Genomic DNA, 13,960 nt, shown 5'->3' with positions numbered 1-13,960 from the left:
AATGCGATTCAAATAATTGAAGTTCAGCGAATAACTAGGTAGGTAGAGCCCGAAAAACTATCGATAAGTATCGTAAAATGTGCATGAGACTAAATTAAAAATGTTACAGCTGCCATAGATGTGGGCACACTTTTTGTTATATTGTAGAAAGAGGAAATTGGTATAATTTTTTGTTAAAACTTTTCGTTTCGACTCAACGCGAATCCATTTTTCGCACGGATTAATTTAAAACATTGCGTCCAAAAAAGGGGTAAGTCGTTTTAACTCGGTTCAATATTTTAATTTTAGCATTTAAGAATGAGTTGGGGCTTAATTCCACAGTGCTTAATAAATGTGAAAACAGATTATATGACCTAGATGCATACATAAAGCTCAGCTTAATTCGTGGAATCTGCTTAAGAGTTTTACTTGTCTGTTAATGAAAACCACTGAACCAAACAAACATAAGTAAAACAGTTGGAAAATCAGCCCAGTTATCTGTGTGCCCTTTCCGTCTCCAGTGCAGCTCCTTCACCGCCGCCCTTGACGACGCAAACCTGTGGGGGCACTTATATAAAAGTTTAATTACTTTAATAGCCGTTCGCTCGCTTGTTGCTTCGTTGTTTGTTTCCTCTTGCCGTATGCACCTCCGTTACCATGTTCGCGCAGCCCGATAAATGTAAAACCAATAACAATACACACACACACATGTGCATTTATTAACTATCAAGGGTACAAAGTTCGACAAGCGTCATCAATAGTAAACTGCCATGTGTTCATGACTCTCAAACTCTCGATTTGGAATGCTAATGTAAATTGTACATCTGTATAGAGACTTTTAATAAAAATTTTCCATTTAAAAGTTTGTCTTATATTTTGTTTTAAATAAATCTATTTTTTCAGCACATTTGCGTAGAGGCTACAAACAATTGTGATGGATTCCTCTAAGAAACTGCTGGAAAGCAACAGCTCAGGCAGCGATAAGGAATTGGCCAGCACAAGCGCCAACGTTACCGATCAGGATTCTGGTTTGCCCTCGTCGGTGGAAATGAACGATACTCCTGCGGCGCAGAGCGCTGTCGGCGAGGATGAAGACGAGGACATTTTCGAGCAGGTGACAATGATATTGCGCAAGCGACGCGGCTGGGGACCAGGAGACTTGCTTGAGGATGACGACGACGAGCTCGTCGAGGAGGACGATGCCGGTTGTCCATTGCCGTCAACGCCAGAGGACACTCAGCTCATAGAGGCAGAGGTAAGTCAAACCAAAGACGCAATCAGCTGCCAGCTAGCTGACCCAGGGGTCAGCGGCTATCAGCATTTACAAGTGGGTTGGACACATGTTTATACGTATGTATATTGTTTGTATGTTTGTTCATGCATATACGAATTGGAGCAATCGTTCGCTGACATTTTGAATGTCGCGACGGAGCTTATCATATCGCTGGAGTCACTTCGATATGCGTTGCCTCATGCTTTAGCGCAGGTGCAAAATGTCGACAAGACAACCAGCCACCCAACACCTGCCCGCATGGGCTATAAGCATGTCTGCGTAGTTAAATACATATGTACATGTATTTATAACTTATTGCTGTCATTTGCGTCTGCATTGACAATTAGCACGCCTTGTGGGGTCAGGTGCGGATTAGGCGTTGAGCACTGGATTTGGGCGCTTGTTGGCGACGAGGCAAATATTAAAGAAAAAAACCAAAAAAAATATAACAACAGATGTGACGCAGATAGTTGTTTTACGTCTGGCGTCGATTTTTTACACTCGTTATCTTATCGCGGGCTTCGTTCGCATTTTCTTCCGCCGCAAATGTGTACACAATTTTTGAATTTAGTAGGCGATCGACTATCACTTCAAAGTACAAAACTTGCCATTTGCCTTTTCGTGCACTTTATATTTTATTCAGTATTTATATTAAATTTTATGAGCTGCTCAATGGCTGATTCGCGAGTTGAGTTCGATGCTGTTATAAACGTGGGCGAATCTCTGGAATCATTTAAGAATCAACCCTATGAAGAACCAATTAAGTTTCAATCAAGCGAAATCAACGTTAGTCTCTTCTGGCATAGTAAATTAATTTAAAGCTTTTAAGTCTGCCTTAAAGTGTACCTCAAGCTTAACGCATATATTTTTTCTTTTAGATGACAGAAGTTTTAAAGGCTGGCGTGCTCTCGGACGAGATTGATCTGGGCGCACTGGCTCACAATGCCGCCGAGCAGGCCGAGGAATTTGTGCGCAAGGTAAGCTGAAAGCTCAAGCAAAAAAATTTCTTTGACGGGCCTTTTTGTAACTTCCTTAAAATGTATATTTAACAATCATGTACTAACACATATTTTTTAACCCATATTCACATTTAATGTTTAATAAATGCATTTACTAGTTTTTGTTAAATCATAAATTGTTCATTCTGTTTCGTTTCATGATTCTTTGTCAAATAATTACATGTTAATCTAAATATATATTTTCGTGTTATAATCATTTTATTTGTTCGCAGGTGTGGGAAGCCAGCTGGAAGGTTTGCCATTACCGAAACTTGCCCAAATGGTTGCAGGACAATGATTTTTTGCATCGCGGTCATCGCCCGCCGCTCCCTTCGTTCCGGGCATGCTTCAAATCGATATTCCGTGTGCACACGGAAACTGGAAACATCTGGACGCATCTGCTTGGGTGCATTGCTTTCATTGGCGTGGCCCTATATTTTGTTTCCCGTCCCACAGTTGAGATACAATTTCAAGAGAAGTTAGTTTTTGGCGCATTCTTTATGGGCGCCATCATTTGTTTAGGATTTTCGTTCGCTTTTCATACGTTAAGCTGTCATTCGGTTGAGATTGGCAGACTATTTTCAAAGTAAGTGTGCATACTCTATCATCTAGATATTTATATTAATCTAAATTTATGTTAATTTCAGACTGGACTACTGTGGAATTGCACTACTTATAATGGGCTCCTTTGTTCCTTGGCTTTACTATGGCTTCTATTGTCACTATCAGCCAAAGGTTATATATCTTTCTGTGGTCTGCGTGCTCGGCTGTCTTTCCATCATAGTCTCGCTGTGGGATAAGTTTTCGGAGCCAGCCTTGCGCCCGCTGCGTGCCGGCGTATTCATGAGTTTTGGCCTCTCTGGAGTTATTCCGGCCATTCACTACAGCATCATGGAGGGTTGGTTAAGTCAAATCAGCCGCGCTAGTCTCGGTTGGCTTATACTGATGGGTAAGCTATGCAAATAACACTAACTTATATCTTATACTCAAATCTTTAACTTGATTTAAGGCTTACTATATATACTTGGTGCTTTGTTGTATGCTCTCCGCGTGCCCGAGCGCTGGTTCCCCGGCAAGTTTGACATTTGGGTAAGTTTATTTTGTGAGCGTTATAAATGAAAGTTCTCTTTACCAATGCATTTCGTCTCTTGCAGTTCCAGTCACATCAACTTTTCCATGTGCTCGTTATTGCGGCAGCGTTTGTGCATTACCACGGCATCTCCGAAATGGCCATGTATCGCGTCACCGTCGGCGAATGTACTGTGCCCATCGAGCCAATAACTTTTTAAATGCTCCAGCAAATTCAAATATTACATTAGTCACATCAAATCATATGCACACACTCACAAAAACTCCATACACACACAAACACACACACATCTATATGAAAAATCTATCGCAGTTTGACAATGCGGCCATTTTAGTGTTTGGCTCGCATTTGTTCTTTGTTATTTGGCTAAAATAAGAAAAAATACCAACATTCAGGATGAATACAAGGACATCTGTTATCCGGAATGAATATTAAAAAACTCGCGTTATAAATTACTTAGCAATACCCGTTTATTATAATCGAATGAAATCTGTAGTAGTTTAATTAATATAATAATTTATAAAAGTTATTTTTTACCTAATTTTATTTTAGATTATTGATCTTTAAATAGTACATATTTTGCTGGTGGAGTAATCGTAAAATCGTAAAAATGAAAACATTTCAACAATCGTTGCGCTCAGGGGCTTAATTTTAAACAGAATACTAAGGCCACTCAAGCAATTCTATACTTTAAGCTTTTCAATTGAGAACGTTCAGATAATCGAAATAAGAAATACAAAATCGCTCAGTTCTGATTTTTATTATTTCTAAAATATAAATATATTTAAAATATATAACCAGTGCAAGATTTAATTATAGCACGAATATATTATATAATATAATCAAGATAGAACCTTAAATGAAATAAAATGTCAAATAGCGAATCCAAAAGGGGGTAAAACTAAAAGTTCCAATGCTTTGTTCGCTTTGGCACTAATTGAATGCATTCTAGAGAACATTCTATTGAATTAATCGCTTAGGCTATCAAGGCTATTAAAGTATTTCGAAAGTACACTTCGATTTAGTATTTGCCAAGTTGGTGATTAACTTTGGAATCATAATGTGGCATAACACGGGAGAGTTTCCTCATCTTACCATGTTCTTAATTGCTGTGCTCCATTGCCTTAGCCTAATGCGCGCATATCGAAATCTATAGAGAGTCGCCTTTGTGAGTGGGTTTATGAGTTTAGTTCATATACTAACTATTTGTTTTGGTCTTGGACTCGACAGCGAGGGCAACGTGCTGCCAGCTAATGACTGGCAAAAATTTGGCTCAAGCGTTGACTTTGACCCGCTGTATTGACTTGATCTGAGATGAGATTTTTTTTATTTTTATTCGTTCTACTTCAAGTCTCTGTCTTTGGTTTGATGGCAGTTGCTAATATGTCAGAGATTTTGATAGATCTATGTAGCACATATTTATACATATATATATATTTATAAATACTTATTTTAATTATGCAAATATTAAAGTTCTTTGTAGTGTGTTTTAATAACTACATAAAAAACCAATTGCGATTGTATTTCTTTTTCAATTTCAGATTCAAGCTAAAATTTGTATGACAAATTCATTCACAAAAATAAAAAATTTATTTGGCCATAAACCAAAAATTTGCCCATAAAGCCAACGCATCGTGCATATAAATGAGGCTGGGATTAAAAATCCACAATCCTCTTCTCGCAATATACAGTTATTTGATCCAATCGAAATAGTTTTTTTTGCATTTTATAAAATGTCTCTAAAGATTAATTCAATTTATGCGTGAAGCGTTTGTCATTTTCGTTTTGGTGTTTAGTTTTTTTCGGGTTAAAGTACAAACTTGAAATTTGATATATATATATATATATATCTTTCTTTCTCCCTGTCTTCTTCATTAGCTCAGCCGTATATTTGAAATGTTTATGGCTAGGCATTAATGGCAGAGGATAGACCCGAATTTTTGATGTTTTTGTTCAACATTTTAAGTTTTCAAATTTGCCAGCGGGGCTTTCACTTTCAATTAAGTTGTTCACGCAAGCTGCAATTTCGATCATTATATTTAATGCGACAATGAGAGGGTCTGCCTTTATGCCCTCGCATTGGGCATGTCAATTACGTTGTGCATCTCGTAACGCACTGAAGATGAATAACAATTCTCTATTTAAGTGGAGCACAATTTCATAAAGGGTTTCATGGTCTAGGAGCAGGATAATTGTGATTTTCTTTTTGGTATGATTATGGAATTAGACGTAATGCAATTGCTGTGAAGCATATTAGCTAATATAAAAATAAAATATACTTAGTGAACTACTTATTATTCGATTTAAATATCTTACTATTCAAAATTAAATTGATTAAATTAAAATTCCTATTATTTACCAAACATGAACGGAACATTAGACAGTATAACTTTGATGAAAAACAAACGAACTTGAACCTGAATGAGTTTAAAGCCAGACTCTCGAGCTGAACCTTAAGACGAGTCATGATATTTGATCTGTGAACTGAGCCACGATATACATAGATATTTTTTTAATATATTTTTTTATATTATTAATTAATTAAATAATTAATTAATTTATTTATTTTTTATTTACTTATTTATTTATTTATTTATTTACTTATTTATTTATTTATTTATTAATGTATTTATTTATTTATTTACTTATTTATTTACTTATTTATTTATTTATTTATTTATTTATTTATTTATTTATTTATTGATTTATTTATTAATTTATTTACTTACTTATTTATTTATTTATTTACTTCTTTATTTATTTATTTATGTATTTATTTACTACCTTATTTATATATTTATTAATTTATTTACTTTTTATTTATTGATTTATTTATTCATTTATTTACTTACTTATTTTTTTAATTTTTTATTTGTTTATTTATTTATTTACTTATTTATTTATTTATTAATATATTAATATATTTATTTATTTATTTATTTATTTATTTATTTATTTATTTATTTATTTATTTATTTATTTATTTATTTATTTATTTATTTACTTATTTATTTATATATTTATTTATTAAATGGTCGACAACATAGATAAACGTTGCTTTCATCAATTGTCTTTGAAAATAGTTTCCCATTGATTATAATCCTTAGCTACATTTTGTTGTAGTCCACAATTAGTCTGTGAGAGTATTTAATGGTCGTCATGCTCGTCATTTGCCTTTTCTTTCGCATTTCCTAGCAACTCGGAAGCAGCATAAATCGTCAGTGTGTGTAGTTCAATGTCAGTATGCTTCAATAGAGTTCAAGACCCTCTCGGTTTTATTGAGCTTTTGCTTTTATTAATGGTTCTCTGCAGCGGATTTTATGCGTCTAAATCAATAATACAGACAGTCAGAGGCAACGGTAATCAACTCGTGTCTTTGAAGGCCTTCAGCTTATAAGTGTTATGGTCAAGGCCAGATTGCAGGGACTTAACTTGTCTGCAGCCAACAAATTGATTTCTAATCAGCGTGACGTACTCCTCCCAGGCCAAATTCGTGTGCTGCTTTTTTGTTCTTTTCGTAGCCGAACACGCATTTAATGCTGCTCATAAATTGAGTTTTAATGTAGACTCCAATTGCCTCGAAAAAATAAAAAACCAGAAGTAAAACATATAAAGGGTACAGATTTGGGTTTTTTCCTAGCGCGCGCCTCGGCTAATGATCCGAAACTGTTGTGTCTAATTCTTGCCGGTGCCTCATCGAATCCCAATCATTTTCATGCAAATTATGCCATCTTGCCAAGATCAACAAATCAAAACAAAAAAAAAAAGCTGTTTTTTTTCCCTCGTTTTCGTGCTTTGTAAAGATGCTTTAATACAAATTGGTTTAAGTGTAGTTGTTTGTACAAAAAACTCTAATCGAATGAGTCGTTATATGGTAGGAAAAAAAAAGACCTATAGACATGCGCAAGTTTGTGTCTTAAGTCTTTTGTTTCCGCCGCGTGACATTGACTTGAAAACCGATTTAATTGTAAGTTGAACAAGCACAAGACATGCAAATACCGTACACAATTTAAGATTGCAAACTAGTTTGAAGAGCATGCCGATCAAAGATTGCCGTTTGGGTCTAGGTCTACGTAGGTCGCAGCTCGTTAATTAATACATGTCAAATGGATGTTACAAGTTGTACATTCGGAATTTAGGCGCACTTAGCAGACGATGGCCCGAGCACGCGCCAAATTTCGTGCAACTGTTGCCAAAAAAAAAGTGTGACTGAGCAGCTGTTCGGCAATTGAAATGAACCGCATGCACGGCGCACAGAAAAGGCGCTAGCACGCGCCTGGCATGCCTAAAAAGCCAGGCTAGGCTCACCTTCAAAACTGCGGAAGCTGAAATGTGGCCAAATCGGATTTGGGCGCTGCTGAAAATCTGCGACTGAATCGTTAATGAAACGAAATTCAAAGTAATGCATGCAGATTTATGATACCCATTAAAAATGGGTATAATGTATTTGTGCAAATGTATGTAACAGGCAGAAGGAAGCATCTCTATATATATTCTTGATCAGCAACAACAACCGAGTCGATCTAGCCATGTCCGTCTGTCTGTCCGTCCGTCCGTCTGTCCGTCTGTCCGTATGTATGAACGCAAGGATCTCAGAACCTATAAGAGCTAGAGACTTAAAAATTTAGCTGTAGGTCGTCCTAGTCCCCGCGCAGATCGAGTTTGTTTCCGATATTCGATAACTTGCCCCGTTACAAAGTTATCGATAGAAATCGATATCGGAATCCTGTTTATTGAGCAATTTCGGCAAATAATATAGAATAGTATATATATATCAAGTATATTTTATTTTATACCTATCGCCTGTGGGAAGAAGAGGGAACAGGGTATCCCCTAGTCAGGAGCTAGAAGCTCTTACTTGATTTTTTTGTAGACAAGCGGACACATCAATCGGAGGCTGAGGCAGCCGCTAGTTCGCCTTTGTCTGGCGAGCAATTGAGTAATTAACAATAGGGACCAAGGCAACCGCTTCGAGTGCCATTTAATTTGTTGGCCAAATTGCAGCTTGTGCCGACATTTGGGCCCCGGCTGGCTGCCAAATGTCAGTCAGACTCTTTTTCATTTTCTTGTGTGCATTATTGTTATGTTTATAGTTTGAGTACTCATATGGTTGTACTCATAGTCGCACTCATATTCATACCTGCGCCTACATAATGACACCGAGCTCAAGCTCCATAGATGACTTGGCGCAAAGTCAGAAGGGGCCACTGAAGTTTTGGTATGCCTTGTCTGCGGTTCCAGTCGTCGCAGCTGCAGTCGTCGTCGCAGTTGCAGTTGCCGTCATTTTGGTTTGGTCTTGTGGTTGTGGCCTTTTGGTGCCATTAAATTGCGCAATGATTTGCACACACACACAGCATCATATGGGTCGCCTTTGGGCCGCCGTTTGGGCGCAGCCCAACAACTGCCTGCCAATATTCATATAGTATATAGTATATGCCAAAGTTATGCCATATTCAATCAGTGAAACGAAAACAAAAATTGCAATAAAATTATATATATGGAAAAACTCGTTGAAGGTGTTTGGATAATTATAATGCTCGGCCACGATAGTTAGAAATTATTGCTTTCTAATCACAACTTATGTATGTGCATATATTTGACGCTAATCTGCGATCGAACGGATAATTAGCTTATTAGTTTGCTGATAAATTAATATTATAAAATCCTAGAACAACGGGCCCTCAAAATCATGCAATGCCATAGCATAAAATGAGAGAAAAAATAAGCACACGATCGCACACACACACAGACAGAGACACGATCACCTGTTCAGGTAGACAGAACTGGCGCGATCGACACATATACATTCTTGTGGCTAAATTAACAAGTTGGCTAGCGATCGCGATCGGCTTCGGACCTTACCTCGTGCGATCGATCGAGCCGTATCAAAAGCTCGAGTGTGCATGTGTGTGTGCTGTGTGTGTGTGCTGTGTGTGTGTGCTGTGTGTGTCTGCAGCGGGCGCATAGAAGACAGCTTGTCGCGTCCGGATGTCGCTTAGTTTGTTGCCGGCGCTTTAACCGCAAAGTAAGCGCAAAAGCGTGAAGTTGGCCAACTGGCAAAGCTAATAACCGCATGTTCTCCAAAAATTCAGAATATATTAAATATTAAACGCGAAATCTGCGGCCAACTATTTGTCGAAAGGATTTTCTCTGTGTGTCCCGAAAAAGTGCTGTGTGCTGTGTATATAAATATATATATTATATATATATAAATAAATTAAAAGTTATTCGACTAAATTGTCCGAAAATCAAATAAAAGGCAAGTGCAAGCAGAACTTAGTTAAATAAAATATTTTTATCAAATATATGCTCAATATTAATTTAAATAAGAAATGCGCTCAAAATTTCATATCAACAAGTGCAGCAGAATTTAATTGAAAATAATATTTATACCAAATATATGCTCAATATTAATATAAATACAAATTTCATATCAACAATTGGCTGCAAGCTGAGCCAGTTTTTGTATTTTTTTTTTTGGCCCATTGCGAAAGAGATGCGCGTGTTTGTGGACCAATTCCGAGGTCCCCCCCCACCCCCTCACCGCTCCAAAAAATGTATTGTATACAAAAGAGAAACAACAAAAACAACCAAAAATAAATAAAAGACATCTCCGAAACCAGATTACAACATCCAATACATGCACACATATGGGCCACGTTTGGGCCCCAAGTCGTGAGCTTCAGCCAAGTCAATCACAAACGAGACGCATATGTAAATGGTTTTCGTATATACACAGATATATATATATATATAAATTTATTTGACGATTGATCAACTAGCATAATCAGTTGTGCTTGACTGTTATTTATCAGTAAAAAAGGCGACGCAACGATAACAAGTTGCTGTTAATGCCGTAAATACATACAAATAGCTGAAGAGCTGGCCAATTTGTTACAATTATGTGATATTATATCATCTGAAAATGGCAACAACAAAAATCACTTGAAAACCTGGACAAGTTCGGGGCACAAAAAGCTGCCAGCAATGTGCTAAACGGCAAGATACACTCCATATACCTATCCACATATATATATATATATATATATATGTATATGCATACCTGTCTAGTACATACACAGGTGTATGTATGGGAAATCGAAACTTTTTGGCCGGACTGTAACGAATTTCTCAGATTCGGTGTGCCCTTCAAAAAAGGCGCTCGCAACGCATGCGCGCAATTTGTTTACTTATGATTTTATAGTTGTTGTCTTCGCGCAAACAGCCCGATCGCCAGCCCGACCGTCGCGCCACTCAAATTATCTTAATATCAAAGTCAGAAAAAAGAAAGAAAATAAAAAACGAGCTGCCAGCAAAGATTTGTGCTGCACATCCGTTCGCACGTTGAGCAAGTGCCGCACAGGGGGGCGCGATGCTGGGGGCAAGGGCGGGGGCGCTGCCCGGGGGCGAGGGCGGATTGTTTGGCCTTTTTGGTGACACCTCTTGCCATGTGAAATATCATTTGGATTTTGCGTCCAATTGGGGTCACATGCGTGGCCGGTCACACCTTCTCGAGCACCTCTACAAAAAAGAAAAAAAACAAATCATCTTTGTTTGAGTTTCGCTATTTTCTTGGCCAGGTGATTTTCAAATGACTTCGTTTGCCTAACAAGCCACGGTCGCCGGTCAAAAATTTGATAATAATGGCAACGTAAACACGCCCAAAAAAAGAGAGCAAGACAAAACCGACTGACAGAACGTCAAATGATGACGCCTGCAAATATTGGAGGCCAGAAGTAACTAGTATATGGTTATATAGGTTTTTTTTTTATTAATTTAACTACGTACTACGAATGACTTGGCCTATCTGAACAGCCTTGGTATTGAGTAAATGATTTGTCTAAATGCAACAGCAATAATATTAAATAATAATAATTATAATAGTAATAGTTATAGCAGAATTGATGATGATGATCCAATGTTGATGACTGTTCGACAAATAAGTCTCCAATTGATTCTGGCTGTGATTTTCATCTGCATATCGAGAAACGAATCATAGAATTTTCCCGCAAGTTTTGTAGGTATTTGCATTTGCCTCTCTATCGCAATTAAAAGCTATATTCACATTTTTAATTTATGCCAATTTCTAGCTAAACAATTCTAAACGAAAGACTCAGGCAACGAACTCTGAACTTATTGTTTGGGCGCAAATTTCAAAATTAACAAGCACAACAAAAATTAGTCAACTTAATTGAAAGATTTGAACAAATTGTAAGCCTAAACAAAAAGCCCTTACTTTTCCACGAAAAACCAGTTTTGAGATTTAAAAATACTTAAAGTTCATTAAAATAAAATTTTAAAGAGATTTTTAAATTTCTGTGAATATTAAAAACACTTTTATATAATTTAAACTTTAATTTTTTATATTTTAAAACTAAAGCTCAATAATAATATAAAAATTAATAATTATTGTTTAATATTTATACACTTGTATATAATTTTAAATTAAATTTTTTATATTTTAAAGCTAAAGCTTAAAGTTAATATCGAAAACGCAAATACACCTGTTTATAACCATAATAATTAATATTTAATGGCATTCACTTTACAGACAATTAATGCAAATTTTACAATTAAATTGATCTAAAGCTGACAAACAAAAAGTCAGCATTAACGAATTGTTTATAATGGAAATAAAACGCGCAGCCAGGGCAGAAAGGCACAAAACCCAAAAGAATTAAACAAGTGAGAGGGCAACAGTTGGTAGATACCCTGTACAAAGCGGCGAAATGCCCGTCAGAAATATTTGGGGACATTCTACAAAATATGCACATATGAATGCTTATTCAAGCCTTAAGCCGGGCTTCTTCTTCCTTAGCCACACATATGCATTCTTCAATAACTTCGGTGCTTATGGTCCGATCTTTATGAAAGTTTCATGGCTTAAATATGACATTAAAAACTGTGTATATAACAAAGCTTAAGTCTTTGACTCAAAAGATGGTAAACTTGTTAAACATATTGAGAAAATGGCTGTACAAATGTAGCATGCTCGAAAACCTGCCTAAACTTGCTGTGTCTAGCTCTTAACAGAAATATTTTCCAAAAAATCTGTAGTTTTCAGTTTCGTGGCAATAGAAGGAGCTATGTTTTAGATTTTAAATCTCTAGCTGGTATAGTCTCTGAGATGGAGTCGGAAAAATAAATATAGCTCATGTGCTCGGAGAAGCCTTCTTCTGCCTGTTGCATACATTTGCAAAAAGTCCATAAGTCCATAAGCTATAAGCTATCAAAGACTCCCGAATTGAAAGACATGTCAAATCCTGGTTCTACCAATAAGCCATGCCCATAAAACATAACACTGAAAATCAAACAAGAGTCAACTACATATTTAAGCGCTGACTAAACCACAGAGCAAGACCTCGAATCAATTAGGAACACTTCCAGCATATCGCGTTTGCCATATGTAGCTAATGTAGTTATAAAGTTAGCAACAAATGAATAAACAAAAACAAAAACAAATGCGTTTAGATTGTTGCATTTGTCAAACGGCACACGGAAGTGCTAAAAACTTGATATAGTTTATTGATGTTGATATTTATGAGTGAAAGATATGCGTGTATGCGATTTGTTTATTTTTATATTATTATGCTATTATGTTATACGGGTTTATAAGGCGGCGGCATACGCACTAGTTCAAGGCAATTGTTGCTGCGATCGAAAAACGAATGCTAAAAATATGTGTAAAAAGCGATAAAAATCGAGTTTCAATAACGACGAAAAATCTGCATACGAATTCACGCTATTTGTGGTCTGCTGCTGCTGCTGCTGTTGCCGTCTAATACGATGCTGTAAATAACGTATTTAAATGTTTAGGTTTTTTGTGTGTATTAGCCATATAAACAGCTAGCGAGGCGGTTCCAGGGACGCATGCGCCTATCCGGAGGTGCAAGAGATCATTTTGTTTCGATTGTGCTTCGTTTCCTCAAAAGCGTACGACCTTGCCAGCGATTTTTGAATGTTGTTGTTGTCGCTTTTGTTGTTGTTGTTGTTGCTGTCGTTGTTGCTGTTGCCTCGAGTCCAGCAGCAACAGCAGCAGCAGCGGCAGCAGCAATGTCTCTCTGGCCTGATCAGATGCTGCCGACACTGACATTGTCTGTGCCGATTAATGTTATGCGCCTCACTTGCTCATTTCCCATACTCTACCCTAGAGGGTATATTCAATTTGTCATGAAATTTGTAACGCACAGACAATCATACTCTATCTGTATGAACAGCCAGGTCCGTCTTTGTCTAACACTATATATTAGCTGCCCAAAAAGCGGGCAGGTTTTAAATAAAAATAATAATAATCTTAATATATTAACTGGCATAGGAACGATCGCTGAAAAGCTCACTTAATGCTTTGCTTTTCAAAATATCTCGACTAAACTTGATACTTCAGATCTTCAACATGCTCCTGACATGTAAGCTAAATGTCATAAACATCGGACTACTAGATCATATATCTCTAAATCCAAAAAGCGGGCAGATTTTAAATAAAAACAATAATGTTGAAAAAACAAAAAAAAAATATATATATTTAAAGGAAGAATCGCTTGAAAAATGATTACTATATTATATATATATCTTAAATTCCAAAAAGCGGGCAGATTTTAAATAAAAATAATAATGTTAAAA

At 36.5% G+C, this 13,960-nt stretch overlaps 1 protein-coding gene across 4 annotated transcripts; it reads left to right on the top strand.

Moving 5' to 3' along the window:
• The first annotated feature begins 231 nt into the window (after positions 1–231).
• On the top strand, positions 232–3,869 carry AdipoR (adiponectin receptor). Of its 4 annotated transcripts, XM_064693169.1 has the most exons (7): positions 232–250; positions 883–1,234; positions 2,131–2,229; positions 2,484–2,836; positions 2,898–3,199; positions 3,260–3,339; positions 3,405–3,869. In XM_064693169.1, exons 2-7 carry the CDS (start codon positions 914–916, stop codon positions 3,537–3,539), a joined length of 1,290 nt encoding a protein of 429 aa, XP_064549239.1. In that variant the 5' UTR covers positions 232–250; positions 883–913; the 3' UTR covers positions 3,540–3,869. The 4 variants fall into 4 exon arrangements, with proteins under 4 accessions (XP_064549239.1, XP_064549240.1, XP_064549238.1 ...); XM_064693168.1 differs by lacking the exon at positions 232–250 and having other exon boundaries at positions 855–1,234; XM_064693167.1 differs by lacking the exons at positions 232–250; positions 883–1,234 and adding an exon at positions 1,892–2,038.
• Positions 3,870–13,960: the final 10,091 nt, after the last annotated feature.

This window comes from Drosophila montana, unplaced genomic scaffold (assembly GCF_035044405.1).
Source record: "Drosophila montana isolate Dmon_TW-CO22-7 unplaced genomic scaffold, ASM3504440v1 contig_3733_1, whole genome shotgun sequence".
Taxonomy (NCBI): Eukaryota; Metazoa; Arthropoda; class Insecta; order Diptera; family Drosophilidae; genus Drosophila; species Drosophila montana.
The sequence above is the reverse complement of the archived record's forward strand: the minus strand, read 5'-3'. Positions and strand labels throughout refer to the sequence as shown.